Source organism: Fukomys damarensis, unplaced genomic scaffold, assembly GCF_012274545.1.
Source record: "Fukomys damarensis isolate Sample0158 unplaced genomic scaffold, DMR_v1.0_HiC HiC_scaffold_19, whole genome shotgun sequence".
In the NCBI taxonomy this organism is placed as follows: domain Eukaryota; kingdom Metazoa; phylum Chordata; class Mammalia; order Rodentia; family Bathyergidae; genus Fukomys; species Fukomys damarensis.
The window spans coordinates 63,203,958-63,220,995 of NW_022900931.1; the positions used below are offsets into that span (position 1 = coordinate 63,203,958).

General features: G+C 51.0%; 2 protein-coding genes across 3 annotated transcripts in view; one reads left to right on the plus strand and one right to left on the minus strand.

Annotated features, from left to right (window-relative positions):
- Positions 1 to 1,607, plus strand: part of Fkrp (fukutin related protein) — an 8,859-nt gene extending 7,252 nt beyond the window's left edge. Inside the window, exon 3 of the mRNA XM_010640919.3 lies at positions 2 to 1,607. Within this exon, the coding sequence (XP_010639221.1) occupies positions 2 to 403 (402 nt within the window). The 3' untranslated portion in view covers positions 404 to 1,607. The remainder of the gene's footprint in view (position 1) is intronic.
- Positions 1,608 to 9,096: 7,489 nt separating this feature from the next.
- Slc1a5 (solute carrier family 1 member 5) lies at positions 9,097 to 14,684 on the minus strand. Of its 2 annotated transcripts, XM_019210103.2 has the most exons (7): positions 14,657 to 14,684; positions 14,210 to 14,257; positions 13,227 to 13,387; positions 12,002 to 12,196; positions 11,385 to 11,579; positions 11,152 to 11,286; positions 9,097 to 10,425 (listed from the first exon to the last, which is right to left on the minus strand). In XM_019210103.2, the coding sequence occupies exons 3-7, from the start codon at positions 13,364 to 13,366 to the stop codon at positions 10,191 to 10,193; spliced, it is 900 nt and encodes a 299-aa protein (XP_019065648.1). In that variant the 5' UTR covers positions 13,367 to 13,387; positions 14,210 to 14,257; positions 14,657 to 14,684; the 3' UTR covers positions 9,097 to 10,190. The 2 variants fall into 2 exon arrangements, with proteins under 2 accessions (XP_019065648.1, XP_019065649.1); XM_019210104.2 differs by lacking the exons at positions 13,227 to 13,387; positions 14,210 to 14,257; positions 14,657 to 14,684 and adding an exon at positions 12,535 to 13,052.
- Positions 14,685 to 17,038: the final 2,354 nt, after the last annotated feature.

A 17,038-nucleotide genomic window follows, 5' to 3' on the forward strand; every position in this document is an offset into this window, starting at 1 on the left:
CGACGTGGACCTGGGCATCTACCTGGAGGACGTGGGCAACTGCGAGCAGCTGCGGGGGGCCGAGGCCGGCTCGGTGGTGGACGAGCGCGGCTTCGTGTGGGAGAAGGCCGTGGAGGGCGACTTCTTCCGCGTGCAGTACAGCGAGACGAACCACCTGCACGTGGACCTGTGGCCCTTCTACCCCCGCAACGGGGTCATGACCAAGGACACGTGGCTGGACCACCGGCAGGACGTCGAGTTCCCCGAGCACTTCCTGCAGCCTCTGGTGCCCCTACCCTTTGCCGGCTTTGTGGCGCAGGCCCCCAATAACTACCGCCGCTTTCTGGAGCTCAAGTTCGGGCCTGGGGTCATTGAGAACCCGGAATACCCTAACCCCGCACTCCTGAGTTTGACGGATGGCTGAAGCCCCTACCCCCGTTGGGGGAATATTCGCACGGAATAGTCCTTTATCTTCTGGGGTCCGTCTGGGTGTGGAGAACCTTCCTGTGATGGAGTGTGCTGGAGACCGGGAGCCCTGGGAGGAAGAGAGAACCAGGCTCTTGCAGGAAGAACCAGGACCGGAAGCAACACCCGGAGATTCTCCAGTGGTTCTGCCCACTGAGCGGCCGATGTGACGGGACATCCTGGGTTATCCGAGTAATCAGCGGAGCTGCAGGCATTTGGACAGGGGCAGGGATGTCATGCCGTTCTTTGGGGCCCGGCACAGTCCCAGACCTCGAAGAAGTATCCCGTGTCCCGATCTGGGACAGTTTGGGAAAGAGAGTAGGTCCTGGATTCTGACACTACCACTTTGGGGCGGCGTCTTTGCCTCAGTTTCCTCTTCCATTCCCAGGGCCCTCAACTTGTCATCCAGTGCCCTGTGAGGCAATAAGCTCGCCTGACCTTGGCTGCTGGGATTGCTTGCTCCACTAGAGGGCGTGTCTGTGCCGCTCCTGGTGGCCTGTGGCCGCCAGGCTGACAGCCCAGCGACGGGGTTCCATAGCCATCGCTCTCTTCAGCTTTTGGCCTTCTCAGAAGCACTGTGGGAGGTGGGACAGCAGTGGCCATCCCGCCTTCTGCAGTGTAATTCCTTCCCTGCGGGACTGTGAGCTCCCTGCTGCTTTTAACCAGAACTGCCGAGAAGGGAACAGCTCCAAGCGCGGTGGGCTGTGGTTAAACGGTCAGGATCCCAGCTCACTCCTTACCCTACCTCAGTACTTCAGCTCTCAGCACTTGTGCCCGGCTCACAGTGACGGAGCCCTTATCTGTCAGGCACCACGCGTCACTCGCAGCGTTAAACACACCCTGACTTGTCTGTCCTCACTTCACCCCTCTGAAGTGACAGCTGCTATCGGTCCATTCTGTAGACCTCTGCGGTGACGTCCCTCGCCCGAGGGCAGAGAGCTTCAGAACGAGTGGATCGGGGACGTGAACGCCGGCTGTCGGGCTCCAGAGCCCACATCTGACTTCTTCCCTGCTCTCTTTCCAGAAATGGCGCAGGGTTAGATAAATGGTACTGGGCATGTACTTCAGTGTGTGTGTGTTCGTAAGTTATGCACAAATGCTGCTATCAATGTATAAGACAAATTATTACATTTTAAAATAAAAAGTGAATATGGATAGAAGTTACGTTCTTGCCTCATCCCAGTGACTTATTCCACACATCCCCTGAGTATCCTTTTTTTGAGGGGGTTACCAGGGATTGAACTCAGGCCCTTGAGCTTGCCAGGCAGGCGGCAGAACCACCGAGCCAAGTCCCCAGCCCTTCTACTGTCTTTTTCTTTAGCCCTTGCTGTCCCTCTGCCCCAGGAAGCCGCAGCATTCCAGAGCGACTTTGGGCGTTAACGTAATGTTTGGCTTGCAGAAGGCATAGCTCTGGCTGGAAGACGGCGTTTAACACGCGGAGTGACTCCCCAGGGGACAGCGTCCCTCCGCCTGTCATTCGTCTCTGGTGCAGGGCCTTCCTACTGGACACGTGGGAAGGAGAGGTGCTATGTAAAACACTTTGCGACTGGCATGGTCGTAGAAATTTATATTGGTGTATATGCTTCAAATTTTAAACACGTTTTTATTCGCTCCATAATCAAAGTGACTTACCTATGTAATCATACATCCTTAGAACGTTACCAAAGAACATAAGGTAAAACTCAACTCATGCTCAAATTGTTGAAATGATATTATTTAGAAATTGTTGATGTGGGCTGGGGATGTAGCTCAGTGGCTCCCATGCCTGCCTCATAAGTGCAAGGTCCTGAGTTCAATTTCCGGTACCAAAAGGAGAAAAAGAAATTAAAAGAAACTGTTGATGTGTAGCTAGGTGTAGTGGTGCAACCCCATAATCCCAGCACTTGGGAGGCTGAGGCAGGAGGATCATTGTAAGTTTGAGGCCAGCTTGGGCTATATTCTGAGTTCAAGGCCAGCCTGAACTACACAGTAAGACCCTATCTCAAAAAAAAAAAAAAAAAAACAAGATATGAAAGAAATTGTGGATGTGATTTTTTTTTTCCAGTAGTGGGAAGTCGACCCAGGGCCTTCATACTGAGCTGTATCCCTGGGTCCTTTTTTTATTTTGAGAAACACTCTTGCTGAATCACTAAAGTTTCTCAGGCTTGGCTCAGACAGGACCCTTCTGACTCAGCTGCCCAGAGTGCTGGGATTATAGGTGTTTGCCATCACTTCAGCTGACGTGATTTCAGAGCCATCACTATCATAATGACTCTACCCCAGCTGTGATTTGATCCGGAGAACCACATCAGTGCTTCCGGAAACTTTCTATTAAATTGAGAATCATCAGGTGACTGCAGGTCTCCACAGATTAAAGAGAACTATTTCGATAGGTTAGCAACCACTGTACCCCTACCATTGCCAATGTTTCAGCCTTACTGGGAGGTGAAAATACTGGTAATAATTACCTGAGCTCCCAATCCAGCTCACTCCAGTAAACACAAAGTGTTTTTTGTGAGGATTTAACAACCGTTGAATTTTCCAGGAAGTGAAACCACCATGCAAAATAAGGAAGCTTCTATCTGGTTAGAAACTCGGCCAAGGATTATCTGCCATGTTGGAAAATCATGTTGCAGTCAGCTCCTGGCAATCAGACGCCAACAGAGTGTGTTTCTACCATGTTGGGTTCTGAGGAGGTGGCCCACAGATTCACACATTGAATGCATATTATAAATTACTATTCTTTTTTTTTTTCCCCATACTAAAGACTGCCCAAGGCCTTCACACTGAGCTATATCCCCAGCCATTATTTATTTTCATTTTGAGACGGGATCTCACTAAGTCACTGTATTCACCAGGCTGGTCTCAAATGTATAGTCTTCCTGCCTCTGCCTCCCAAGTACTGAGGTTGTAGGCAAGCGCCACAGTGCCTGGCTAATATCTTTTTCTTTGGTACCAGGGATAGAACTCAGGACCTTGCACTTTCGAGGCAGGAGGCGGAACCACTGAGCTACATCTCCAGCCCTTGGGCTTTGTGTTTTGATAGGATCTTGCTACATATCCCAGGCTGCCCTTGAACCCTCAATGTAGCCTGGGCTGCCCTCAAACTCTCAGCAATCCTCCTGCCTCAGCCTCCTGAGTGCTGGGATTACAGGTCTTTGCCGCCACTCCCAGCTTGTGGATTCTTTTGAGTGCAGAGAAAATGGGGCTGCTGATAGCCAGAATGTAAGACAGGAATGCCAGAGTAGGGAATAGGGAATGCCAGGAGGGAAGAAAATAAAATGGCCCGTGAGGCCCCACGTGCCAGCCCTGCTTCTGCCACCTTGACAGCCCTGGGGCCCCCAACACCAGGCTGGAGCCAACTCCAGGAGAACCAGAAGTCCCAAGCTCTCTGATGGCTTCATTGCCTGGTGACACCAAGGGCCAGGCCTTGCTGGTGTCCAGCTCTTCCAGCTGCAAGGCACAGGGGACACACTGGAGGATTCGGATTTTGAGGACCAGTCTCTAGAGGAGGTGGCACAGGGGACTCCTAACCCTCTCCTTCCATTAAAGCCACCATTTTCACCTGTCACAGACACCTGCACAGATCTCGTTTCAAGACAGTCCACTGTTTGTGTTTTGAAACAGGGTCACACTAGGCAGTTGAGGCTGTCCTTGAACTCACTATGTAGCCCAGGCTGGCCTCGAACTCTAGGCGATCCTTCTGCCTCAACTTCCCAAGTGCTGGGATTACAGGTCTGCGTCACCATGACTAGCCAGTCCACTGCTTTTGGGGTTTTTTGTTTTGTCTTTTTGGCACTGGGAATTGAACATAGGACCTTGCACTTGCGAGGCAGGTGGCAGAACCACTGAGCTAAATCCCCGGTCTGGTCCACTGGTTTTTGAAAATGTTTAAGACCATTGATCTTAAGTTGTTTTCCAGCTGGGCATAGAGGCACATTTGTAATTCCAGCCACTGAGGAGGGTGAGGAAGGAAGGTCTCAAGTTCAAGTCTACCCCAGGTAAAAGAAGGAGATGAAAATAATTGGAACCACTGCAGTGACCTGTTTAGAAAAAGAAATGTGCACAATAATCACAATAAAAGTTATCAGTAAATGTTCACTATGATTATTCACCGAATTTAGGGGCTATGTCTATAGATTACTTAAGTTTATATAGTGAAAATCAGAAATGGTTCTAACTTTTCTACAGTCTAGAGCCATATTTTAAACAAAGTAGCAGCTGGGCATGGTGGCGCACACCTGTAATCCCAGCACTCGGGAGGCTGAGGCAGGAGGATCACTGGGAGTTCGAGACCAGCCTGGGCTACATAGTGACTTCCAGGTCAGACTCAACTACATAATGAGACACTGTCTCAAAACAAAACAAAACAAAAACAAAATAAACAAAGTAGCAACATGTGTCCAGCAAACTTTTTAAATGAAGAAGCTAGCAGGCTCAGTGATACATGCCTGTAATCTTAGCTACTGGGGAGGCTGAGGCAGAAGGATCACCCTCCTGGGAAATTTAGTGAGATCCTGTCTCAAATTAAAAAATAAAAAAGGGTTGTGGATGTAGCTCAGTGGTAAAGTACTCCTGGGTTCAATTTCCAGTACCAGAAAAAAATTAGCAATTTTTTACATAAAGTACTTTCTTTTGTGCATGTGTATGTACGTATGTGTGTTACTAGAGATTATCAAATCTTCTCAATGAACTACTCCTCAGCCCTTTTAAATTTTATTTTTAAATTTTGACACAGAGTATGCTAAGTCACTAAATTGCCCAGACTGGGATCCAACTTGTAATCCTCCTGCCTCAGCCTCCCAGAGTGCTGGGATTATAGCTGTGAGTCACCACATCTGACTGTAATGCTATCCTAGCCTCATCCAAAAACCCTAACCAACTTCCCCTGATATGAAGACACTCAAACCCCTATCCTAACCCACCAAGGATTATGATGTAGCAGAGAGCATTTAAAACACCAACTACCTACTTAATCAACATGTGCTCATTAGTTGCCCAGAATCTGATATGAACTCTGTTTCCCTTCCATTCTACAGTGATCACCAGGTATAACTGAACCAAGAGGATGCTGAAGATAAACCCAGATACATCTACTATTGATCCTGCTGGTGGTGCCTCGGGTCGACTGTGGGACCTCAGAAGGGCAGGAAGATAGCATCAGCGTGGAACAGGATTTACACTTCCACGACGCAGCAGACAGCGGAACCACTGAGCCAAATCCCCGGCCCCACATCAGGTTTTCTTTCTTCTTCTTTTTTTTTTTTTTTCTCTCTTCAGAACAGGGGATGGAACTCCAGACCATGCACTTGCGAGGCAGTCACTGCGCCACTGAGCTACACCCCCAGCCCCAGGTTTTCGATTCAAATAGCGGATGCGGGGTTTTCTTAGAAAAAGCAAGTCATCACACTGGGGCTATTTAAATCATGATATACCGGATACCAAGGAACACTTACATCCTATGTAGGTGGTTACAATGGGAAATGCATTTGCCATGATTTGTACAAGTTTGTTTGTTTGTTTGTTTTCAATGCTGGGAATTGAACTCAGGACCTTCAATTTGAGCTACATTCCTGCTCTTTTATTTTTTGAGATAGGGTCTTATCAAGTCAGTAAATTGCCCAGGCTGGGCTTGCCACCCTCCTGCCTCAGCCTCTCAGAATGAGGGATTGCAGGCATTACCATGTGTGGCTTGAATTATACATATCTTTTAAAAAAATTTTTTTGGCAGTCCAGAGATGGGACTAGGAACTCAGGCAAGCTAAAAAAAAAAAAAAAAAAGATGTATCATTAAGCTACATGAACTCAGAACCTTGCACTTGCAAGGCAGGCATGGTACCACTGAGCTAAATCCCTGGCCTCAAAGCACCAATCTTAAGAGTACAGGTTCTGTAATTTTTCCGAATACAAACTGCTGTGTAATCACTACTCATATAAACATAATACAAGGCTTACTTTCTTCCAGAAGGTTCTCTCCTGTCCAGTCAGTATGCATGGTGGCTTACTATGGTGAGGCCCACGGTTCCTCTATTGCTGCTTGACAAATTTCCAGTAATGACGGGCCTCAGGTTGAAGGCATCGCTCCGCCTTTTATTTTTGCTTGCACTTTTGATTGGCTTAATTGTAATTACGGGAAATTTGGCTTTAATGAAAAAACCTTTCGGCCGGGCGTGGTGGCGCGTGCCTGTAATCCCAGCACTCTGGAGCCTGAGGCAGGAGGATCATTGTGAGTTCAAGACCCCTGAGCTCTTAGCAAGAAAGAAAGAAAGAAAGAAAGAAAGAAAGAAAGAAAGAAAGAAAGAAAGAAAGAAAGAAGAAAGAAAGAAAGAAAGAGAGAGAGAGAGAGAAAGAGAGAAAGAGAGAAAGAGAGAAAGAAAGAAAGAAAGAAAGAAAGAAAGAAAGAAAGAAAGAAAGAAAGAAAGAAAGAAAGAAAGAAAGAAAGAAGAAAAAACCTGTACAAGCTACTTCTGAGAAATATGTGTCTATTTTCTCGGTCATTGAACCCCTAAGCGCGACCCCTGATCCAGGGACTTTCTTTGAAGGGGTGTCCAGTTTTTCAAAAATTGAGGATTTCACTCTGACAAGAGTCCCCCAGCTTTCTTTCAAGTGTCCAATTACTTATAAAAATCCCAGAGAGGTGCCCAAAGGTTTGTGGTAGAGTGATCTCATGGCCACTAGACACCCCCCCACCTGTTTCCTACACTAGGGCTTACATACATGAAGTTAGAATGGTGTGGAAAGATAAAAAGTGAGTAAGATGTCAAGATTTGCCCTTTGCAGAAAGAGTGAAATGTTCAGGAACGCAGTGATGACTACACACTAAAGAACAAGTAAATACTATTGCCAGGCAGCGGAATAGTTATTATAGAAAGGCTTAGTAAGTGCAAAATACTTGCTTTCTGACTATATAAAATAAAAGTTTAACTAAGAAGTTAAGAACCACAGTAGTTCTTTATTAAAACCTAGTGACCTGCTAAGAGTTGGCTGCAGTCTTTGCATTTTAGCCCAAATAGACGTTTGAACTTTGAAAAATGGTGGCAAGCTTGGACTGTTCTTTTGATTTTGCTTTCATTTACGCCTTTACTAGGAAATTGTTTGATTAATAATAGCGGAGGCAACAGATAAAATGTTCCCAGAAATAACAATAATAAAATAGGTATGTGATCTTAAAAGTTTTTAATCTAGAAATTGTAAACATATGCCGATTTCCGCGTGTAACCTTTACTACGTGGTATGAATGAAGACGTCCTCCACTGTTTGGAAGGCACAGCACCTCATACCTACAGACTGTGTCTCATTCCTTCACAAGCACCAACTCCAACCTTCCTCCTCAGGACCTGAACTCTCGCTGAGGCTGGACCCCGGCATCACTACCCTTTGATTTCTCACCAGAGACCAATTTCACGTATTCTCTAGACCTTCATGTAAATGGTAGTTACACACTGTACACTCTTAGCTTTGACTTCTTTCAACAACAAAAAGTTTTGTTTTGTTTAAGACAAGGTCTCACTCTATAGTTCAGGCTGGCCTTGAACCCAGGGCGATCCTCCTGCCTCAGCCTTCTTACTTCTGGGATTACAGGCCTGCACCACTGTGCCTGGCTTCTTTCTACAGTTTCTCGGAGAGACTCATCCAGGTCACAGCATGTATTAGTCCTGTTCCCTCCGCCCTGCCGTCATCATTGTATGAAGCTGCCAGCTTTTCCACCTGATTCGTTCCCAGATGTTGGCAGTCATGCACAGAGCAGCTGGAATCATTTGCAGATTACCAGAGCCCACCAAAGGGAGGATGGAGCAAGGGTGGTTAACAGATAAAGAGATATGCATCTCTGGATTGAAGTAACTCCTAATGTTCTCCCGGCACCAAATATTTCAGTAGCTAATTGTATCGGTCAGCTATCCCCTGCTGGACATGGCACCCAGTGACCACAACTTAAAGAAAAGAAGTGTATTTTGGCTCAGGGCTCAGTTCAAGGCCCCAAGGTAGAAATGGCTCGGTGAAGGGTCTGGTGCAGGCAGCTGGAAGCTGGGACGGGGGACAGGGAGGGAGAGACCAGAACGCCTTGTTTAGGCCACGCCCCCAGCCACCCACCTCCAACCAGGCCCCAACCACTAACTGCAGGTCTTCGGGGCGGGGGGACTCCCGGGATGAAGTCAATCCATCCCCATACTCAGCACTCCCATGGTCCACACCATCAAAAAACGGGACTAAACCATAACACAGGATTCTGAATGTTCCCGACACAAAGAAATGATTTAGGTCCGAGGAGATAAATATTATGCTGATGACACATTACATACCATGTACTGAAACATCACACTGCACCTTGTAACTATGTACGATTACTTTGTTAATTAAAAAGTCTAAATTGGGCACATCTATAATCCCAGCATTCTAGGAGGCTGAAGCAAGAAGAACTTAGGTTTGAGCCCAACGTGGGCAACCTAGTAAGACTCTGTCTCAAAAGTTTTTTTAAAAGGGGAGTGGCTAGGAATGTAGCTCATTGAGAAGCCCCAGAGTTCAATCCCCAATACACTTCATCTCCAAATCTATAATAAACATTTGTGAACAGGTTTCTTTTTTTTTAGAAAGAGGGTCTCATTTTGTAGCACAGGCTGGCCTTGAACTCTGAGATCCTCCTGCCTCAGCCTCTCAAGTGCTGGGATTACAGGCATGTGCCATCATGCCTAGCCTGTATACTGGTTTTTGTATAAACCAATTTCCATTTCTCATGGAGTTGAGTCCAGCTGCCCCACACTGCCCTCTGTATTCAGTATCCTACCTTCCTTCACAACCACAGGCCTTGTTTTTGCCAATGTGTACAGCGAGCAGTATTTCCTTGTGGTTTTCCAGTAGTGAGGTGTCGCTGTTGGTGGTGGTATTCAGGATCAAACGCAGGGGCGTGCTACCCTGACGCAACACCCCAGCCACAAAGTCTCACTGAGTTGCGTGGGCTGCCCTTGAACTTGTGATCCTTTTGCCTCTGCTAGGAAGGAACTGGGATTTACAAGCGTGCACAGCTGTGCCTGACCCAGTGGTGGGTTTTGATGCATAGATTTTCTTCCAATGAATCACACATTTTTGTTGTCGTGGCTCATGTTTTTAGATAAATTCTTTTTTTTTTTTTTCCCAGTACCAGAGATCGAACTCGGAATCTTGAGCATCCAAAGCAGGTGTGTGAGGCCACTGAGCTAAGTCCCCGGCCCTTAGGTAAATTTTTAAAACACCTAATTAAACATACTCAACACCCAATTTTATTGCTAAAAATGTCCTCTGGAGTAACAGTGTTTCTCCTTGGCCCCAGGGCTCCTGGGAGTGTTTGCTACTGGGGAGGGTCACGAGGCCTGAGCACAAGATGGGACGTGCTGGAGAGTTAGGTGGTCCCAACAGACACACATCGTGACGCAGCCACGGCCACCGCCAGACAGGCATCCACTCCACCATGCCCCTCAGCCACCAGTCAGCATCCGCCAGACCATCCCCTTCAGAGGGGGTCAGACACCATGGGGTGACTCTCCTGTACCCTGAGATGAGGGGCCAGCTGGCTCTGGGGTGGGGGGAGACATTACCACCTTGGGAGGGAGACAGGTGCTGAAAACGTGGGGAGACAGCACGCACAGCACCCCATCTGCTGTCCCGGAGGGGAACAGACCCCCGGCTCCCGGGAGTGCACAGCCCCCACCCAGCCCCAGCTTGTCTGTCACCCGACCCTCATGAAGCTCATGTCCAGCGTGGCCCCAGCAGGCAAAGACCGTCCCTCCCGGGCTTCACATGACTGACTCCTTCTCACCGGGGGCAGCACCCCCCGCAGGGCCGTGACGACTTTTGAGGAGGGGGTTCCCTTCCTCTGGGGTGGCCGGCAGTGGATCCAGGGGCACCTCACTTTTCACCTGGATCAGCTGGGGCTCCGAGCTCTGCAGCTTTGAACGTTCCACATAGCTTTGGAGGAGTCCAGCCCCAAAAGCATCACCCTCCACGTTGATGATGGTACAGAACCGGTCTCTAAAAGGGTACAATGGGCAGGAAGGAAAATGAGAAGGGAGATAAGCGAAGGGCCCATGTCTCCCTCCTGCCTCTCTTGTTGGAATCACTACGTTTCAAGACAGGGTCTCCCTAAACCGCCCAGGCAGACCTCAAATTTGGGATCCTCCTGCCTCAGCCTCTCTAATGCTTGTGATTGCAGACCACTGTGCCACTGGGCTGAGTTTCATATTTACTTTTTTTTATTTTGGTACCGGGGATCGAACTCGGGTCCTTGTGCTTGCGAGGCAGGCGGCGGAACCACTGAGCTAAATCCCCGGCCTTCATATTTACTTTTTTTTATTTTGGTACCGGGGATCGAACTCGGGTCCTTGTGCTTGCGAGGCAGGCGGCGGAACCACTGAGCTAAATCCCCGGCCTTCATATTTACTTTTGAAGTGGAACTGGTTTCTAATTTTTATACTTTCTTCCTGTGGATCAAACGCAGACCTCATGAATGCCAGGCAAGTGTTCTACCACTGAGCTCTCACGTTTTTGTTTTGTTATTCGAGGTAGGGTCTCCCGGGCCTAAGCACCACTTCTGTGCGCCGCGTGGGCTTACTGCCTTTCTGAGGTTCCTCTCAGAGCCCCACAGATGCCGACTCTCCCTCTGGAGCTCTTCCTGCCTCTCCTCTTCTGCCTAGACAGGTGCCCAAAGACACTGGCCCAGCTTTCCCGGGGGGCCCCGTCCCCCAAGCCCACACTCACACCAGCCAGTCTATCGCCAGGATCAAGGAGATGTCTTTGACAGGGAGGCTGATGGCTTCGAGGATGATGGCCAGGGTGAGGACCCCGCCCATGGGGATGCCAGCCGCCCCCACACTGGACGCCGTGGCCGTGATGCTGCGGGGGAGAGGGGGGAGAGGGGAGCCGAGGTCAGAGACAGCCGCAGTGCTGGGAGGAGAGGGGCCAGATGGGCCCAGGGGTCTTCGGGCGCTCACAGGATGGTGATGATCTTCACCCAGTCCAGAGGCTGCTGGTTGAGCTGCGCGATGAACACGGCGGCCACACACTGGAAGAGCGCCGCCCCGTCCATGTTGACGGTGGCGCCGATGGGCAGGATGAAGCGGCTGATATGCTTGGCCACGCCGTTGTTCTCCTCCACGCTCTTCATCATCAGCGGCAGCGTGGCAGAGCTGCCAGGGAAGCCAGAAGTCAGGGCCTTGCACTGCGAGCCGAGCCCGGGCCGGGCCCACTCCGCCCAGAGCCGGCCCATCTCCCCAGCTCCCTTCCCAGCTGCGGGCTTTTCTCCAGCCACAGCCCAAAGACAGGCACTGACGATCCTGCAAAACGCCACGATTCTAAAATGAGTAACCTGGACACCCCTGAGTGTACAAACTGCTACCTTTTCCAATACCTAAGGAAGGAAGGAATCTAAGGCCGTAGTTTCCTAAAATGGGAAGGGGTGGGGTGGTAACCAGGACCTTGAGAAACTGACAGCAGCTCGGCCCCTGTACCCAGATTTACTGTCCCCAAAGGAAATTTCAGGGCCTTCTGACACCTAATCCCAATCCACGTCCCTTTGCCTAAATATCCTGCCCAGGCAAACAAGGCGCACCTGGAGGAGGTCCCAAAGGCGGTGGCCAGGGGCGTCACGATGCCCCACAGGAAGCGATAGGGGTTTTTGCGTGTGAAGAAGAAGTAGATGAGGGGCAGGACCAGGAGCCCGTGGATGGCGTGGCCCAGAAGGCAGCACAGGATGTATTTGCCAAGACTGGTGAAGAGCAGCACTGAGTTCGTCTCCATGATCTTGCTGGCCACCAGGAACAAGATGCCCACAGGGGCGTACCTAGTCACCCAGAGAGCCGGTCACTGCTGCTCACCCACTCCCCGGCCTCCCCCCGCGTCAGGAGGAGCCCAGGGCAACTCAAACTGATGTTTGGGAACCACTCCCAGCCAGGAGATAAAAGCCTGAGGGTTTTCATCGACACTTTGAGGAGTACCCTCCCAATTTGGACAGAAGCGTCCACTATGTGTGGTCCCTTGTTTGCTGACTTGCTTGTGACGAAGCAGGTCTGACTCAGACCAATACCTTCTCAGCACATCATCAAAAAGAAAAAGGTCACAGCTTCAGATCTTAACAGTTCTCACCTATGAGGCATTTACAACACACTGAACCTTTGATCACGAGGAATCGTCATAACGAGTGAGGTCCTTTTGTGAGCGCATCCCCAGGACTGCATGTCTGAGGCCAGCCTGGGCTACCTAGCAAGACTCTGTCTCCAAAAAATAAAAAAGGTTGAGCATGGTAGCACCTGCCTATAATCCCCGCATTCAGGATGCTGATATGAGGATCCCAAGTTCAAGCCCAACCTGTGCAACTTAAGAGATTTAATGATATCCTGTTTCCAAAAAATATTAATTAATTTAATTTAATTTAATTTTAAAGGGCTGGGGATGTAGCTCAGTGTGAAGGATGTGGGCTCAGTCCCTGGTTCAAAACCAAAAAGATCAATGAAGTGCCAGCATTGGATTCTTAGCACCCATGGAATTCAGCTCTGTTGCCATCTTATAAGTGAGGAAACTGGGAATAGTCACTGGCAGAGTTTGTTTGTTTGTTTGTTTTGGTTTTTGAGACAGGGTCTCACTATGTAGTCGAGACTGACCTGGAACTCACTATGTAGCCCAGGCTGGTCTCGAACTCACAGCAATCCTCCTGCCTCAGCCTCCCGAGTGCTGGGAAGTCACTGTCAGAGTTGAATGCAGGCCCTCTGGCTGCAGGGAGTGGATAAGGATTCCCCTGACCCCACACAGACATGCGCCACCTGTCTCCCACCACCTACCACATGATCCAAGAGACCAGCACCATGGTGGCATCATTGAAGGAGTTGAAGAAGTTGATAAGCAGCTCCCCCTCGGGCCCCAGCTTCCGCAGGGCCACACCGAAGATGATAGCAAACACCACCAGGCCCAGGATGTTCATGCCATCCTCTTCCTTACCCACCTTTGGTGAGAAACAGATGCGGGGGGGGAAGGAGGGTCACGTAGTCCGGCTGCCCGGCCACAGAGAGCTCGTCCCAGGCACTACCAAGACCCAGCAGAGCCAGGACAGACCAGATCACTCTGCGTCCAGGGGAAACAGATGTCACCAGGGGTCACTGAGAGAGCAGGAACTGGGGAGCCCCGGCGAGGGAGGGTAGTGAGAGAGGTACCAGCCTGGGGAGCAAGGGGCCTCAGAGAAGGCTAACTAAAGTAACAGGCACCTGAGTTGAAGACAGGAGAGGTAAACCAGGTAAAGAGGAGCAGTAGAAGTTTCCAGGCAGGAAATAATGTTCAACAGCCAAGAAATGAGCCCGAGCTGTGCATTCAAAGAATGTAAAGAAACTGGGCATGGTGGCACATGCCTGAGAGGCTGAGGCAGAAGGATCACCACAGCCAGCCAGCCTGGGCTACACAGTGAGACCCTGTCTCAAAAAACAAACTAGAAGTCCATGGCAGCTGGAGAAAAAGTTGAACAGAGCAGCTGTGAAATGAGGCTGGGGGAGAGAGGCTGGGGTCCGACCCTGTAGGGACGCATCGTGCATGGACGGCGGCAAGCAGCCTGAGTCTCCCAACAGGCTCCGGCGGGGGCACAGCCAGTCAGACTTACGCTGTGGGAAGACCCCCTGGTTGCCAGGTTGGGGTGCATGTAGCAGGTGCAAAAGGCTGCAAAGCGCCAAAGATCACAGAGTTTACATCAAATTCCACACCTGATAGAAGACCCAGAAGGCAGATAAAGACCAGAAAACCACAATAGGATCCTGATCCCACAGCCCCTTGCACTCACCTTCACCTTGGTGTGGTTGAAATGTCCATCTTCATAGGTGGTGGTGTACTGCAGGCAGGATGGGAAGAGTCAGGGTCAACTGTCACGAGCCCCTCGTCCCCCCAGGGCAACGTGCTCAGAGCCTGCCCTAAGCCGACTTCCCCCCGTCACCATAACAGGTCTCTTAGCACCCCATTTCCTGGAGGTAGAAACCACAGCTCAGTGGCAAAGCCAAATGGCCAACCACTTGTCACACAGCTAGAATGAAAACCCACAAGAGGCTCCAAGCCCATGTTCCCTCCCCGCGTGGGGAAAGTGCCGGGCTGCCCAAGAACCCCAGAAAATCACATGTAACGTGTGGCCATGTGCATTCTCCCAGGCACGGCACAAAGGGTGGTGGCAAGGCTACAAGGGGCTGTCTCCTTTCCTGTCCCCCATGACCACCAGGGAACACCTCTGAGGACTTACTGAGCGGAAGGCTGCAGACACCAGGTTGGAGGGAAAGATGTTTCTGTAGAAACAGACAAGGAAGTTATTAAACACAACTGTGGTTGGGGAGGACAGGAGCGCATTGGCTGGGGGTAGATTGGCCTCCTGGAGGGGAGTGCAGGGATCTTTTGAGGCCCCATCAGCACCCAAATGTGAAATATGACCACACACACACACACATGTCCTGCCAGGGCTCAGACACACAGTTGGAATGGCTTGCACACCTTCCAGCGGGGGAGTCTGAGCTGGCCTCCTCTGGCCCCTGAAGGGCTGGCACTCCGGGCCCAGGGGATTGTGGGCTGGAAGTAAAGAATGCTGGGCCTCAGAGAAGGGTCACCCCGGCCTTAGCTCCACCCATGCAGCAAATTTAACACCCGGGCTGTATTGCATCAGCTACTTCCTGGAGGACTGAGAAAAGGGCTGGTCTTTGAGGGGCCCTGGCACAGGGAAGGGTGTGATTCAGGAGGATCTGGGCGTGTTAGAAAGTGGAAGTGAGGTCCTGGGGATTTGACTCAGTGGTTTTGCCACCTGCCCTGCAAGTGCAAAGGCCTGAGTTTGATCCCCAGTACCACCCCCCAAAAAAGAAGAAAGAAAGCGGAAGTGAGAGGCCAAGAGGGGACAGCAGGGGAGGCCCAGTGTGACATGAATATGCACATGCACTTGCAGTGGGTCCTGCCACTGCCAGGAGAAGTAGGAGCAGCCAAAGAGGTCCAGTCCTGTTCCAGCGAGGCTGCAGTCACCCTAACTTATTCTATCCTCACAGCGGCCTGGGGACCAACACTACACCATATTTCACAAAAAGGGAAACTGAGGCACACAAGGGCAACAAACAAAGGCCCAGTTAGGAAGCGACAGAGCTGGGATTTGAAGCTACCTTGGAGTCCTCACTCCCTGCATCCTTCCTTTCCCAAAGACCAGGGTAAGATCAGACACGGGCAGTGCCAGCACGGCCAGGCTGTGTGGTGGAGCAGCGTGACATGGGTGGTCTCATGGGTGTGCACCAGACCTGAGCATTAAGGGTGGGCTCAGGCATTCCTGAGGCAGGCGGCACCACTGGACACCCCTAAAGGGTGTTAGCACACAGTGTGTGTGTGTGTATGTGTGTGTGTGTGTGTGTGTGTGTGTGTGTAACAGCTGCTGTAAGGCCACGTGTCTAAGTGCCTCTGGGTGCTGTGTCCAGCTGCGGGTCCGTTGGCTAGAAGGCTGAGTGACTGTGGCCGGCCACGTGTGAGGGGCGTAAGGAACTGGTGCTCATAAACAAACAGCCCAGAGTGGGTGTGCCCACCGGTTTCCAGCTAATCTCACCCGGCCAGGAGGTATCACCCGCTGCAAACGCGGAGAGCAGCCCCGCACATCTCCCGTCTCGCCACATGAATGTCCCCAGGGTGGGAAGACCCTGTTCCATGACTCACAGTTTCCTCCCCCGACTTCCAGGAAGTCCCCAGCCTGTAGACACTGAGTCAGAGGCCTTAAAGGTGAAGGCCAGGGGAACCCCACCGTCTATGGGGAGTGGAGGGTACAAGGAATCAAACCTGCTACCCTCGAGGGTGGCAGGGCTGACCTAGAAGACAGAAGAGGGAAGTGGCCAGGCCAGCTGAACTGGGAGGGAAGAAAGGCTCAGAAAGAGACATCTGTGTCTGGGTGACACGTGGTGTGGCAGTCCTGGGACTTAGAAGAAAGAGCTCTTCAGATCCCCTCAGGTCCTCCAGGAGCTCCTTACCCAAGAGTCCCAATCCCTCCGACACACATCCCACATCTTTATCCCCAAAGCCCCATTATCACGGGGCCCCTGGACACCCAAAGATTCTCTCCCACTGCCACAGATATGCAGCTGTTGGGGTGGGTTAGCATGAAGCTTCTGTCCAGCTGGGGGTCCTCGGGCTCCCTGTCCCCACAGGGTCTGTTGCCTCTGGACAGGGCTATGTCCCACGGCTCCCAAACATTACTCTTCCTTCTCCAAGACCTCCTTGCCTATCACCCTCACGCAGAGTCCTGCTTATATACCCAGGTCCCCAGATTTACAAGCCCTCCCAGGAGTTTGGTCTCCCTCTCTCTAGTGACCAGAGCCCCCAGACAGCCACCCTGGGAAGGGACACTTCATTCTCGTGTCCACCATATTCTGAGCAGGGGGCCCACCCCACCCCACGCGGGGAGGGGACGTCTGACCTCACAAGATCCAGGAAAGAATCCAGCACCTCCTTGCCACGGTGGGTCGTTTCTGTGAGTTGGATGGCAGAGATGTTGACAGAGGCGGCTCCGGGCTGCAGCACCAAGGCCAAGCCCACGCCGAGCGCCGAGGCGATCAGGGTGGTGACCAGGAAGAAGAGCAGCGCCCAGGCACCCAGGCGTCCGAGCGCGCCA

Coding starts and splice junctions, on each gene's coding strand:
- Slc1a5 (XM_019210103.2), bottom strand. CDS start 13,366: ATGAACATCCTGGGCCTGGTGGTGTTTGCTATCATCTTCGGTGTGGCC. Junction 12,197..13,226: donor CTGGTCTCTTGGATCATGTG/GTAGGTGGTGGG, acceptor CCTGGTGGCCAG/CAAGATCATGGAGACGAACT. Junction 11,580..12,001: donor GCCTTTGGGACCTCCTCCAG/GTGCGCCTTGTT, acceptor CTTCCCTGGCAG/CTCTGCCACGCTGCCGCTGA.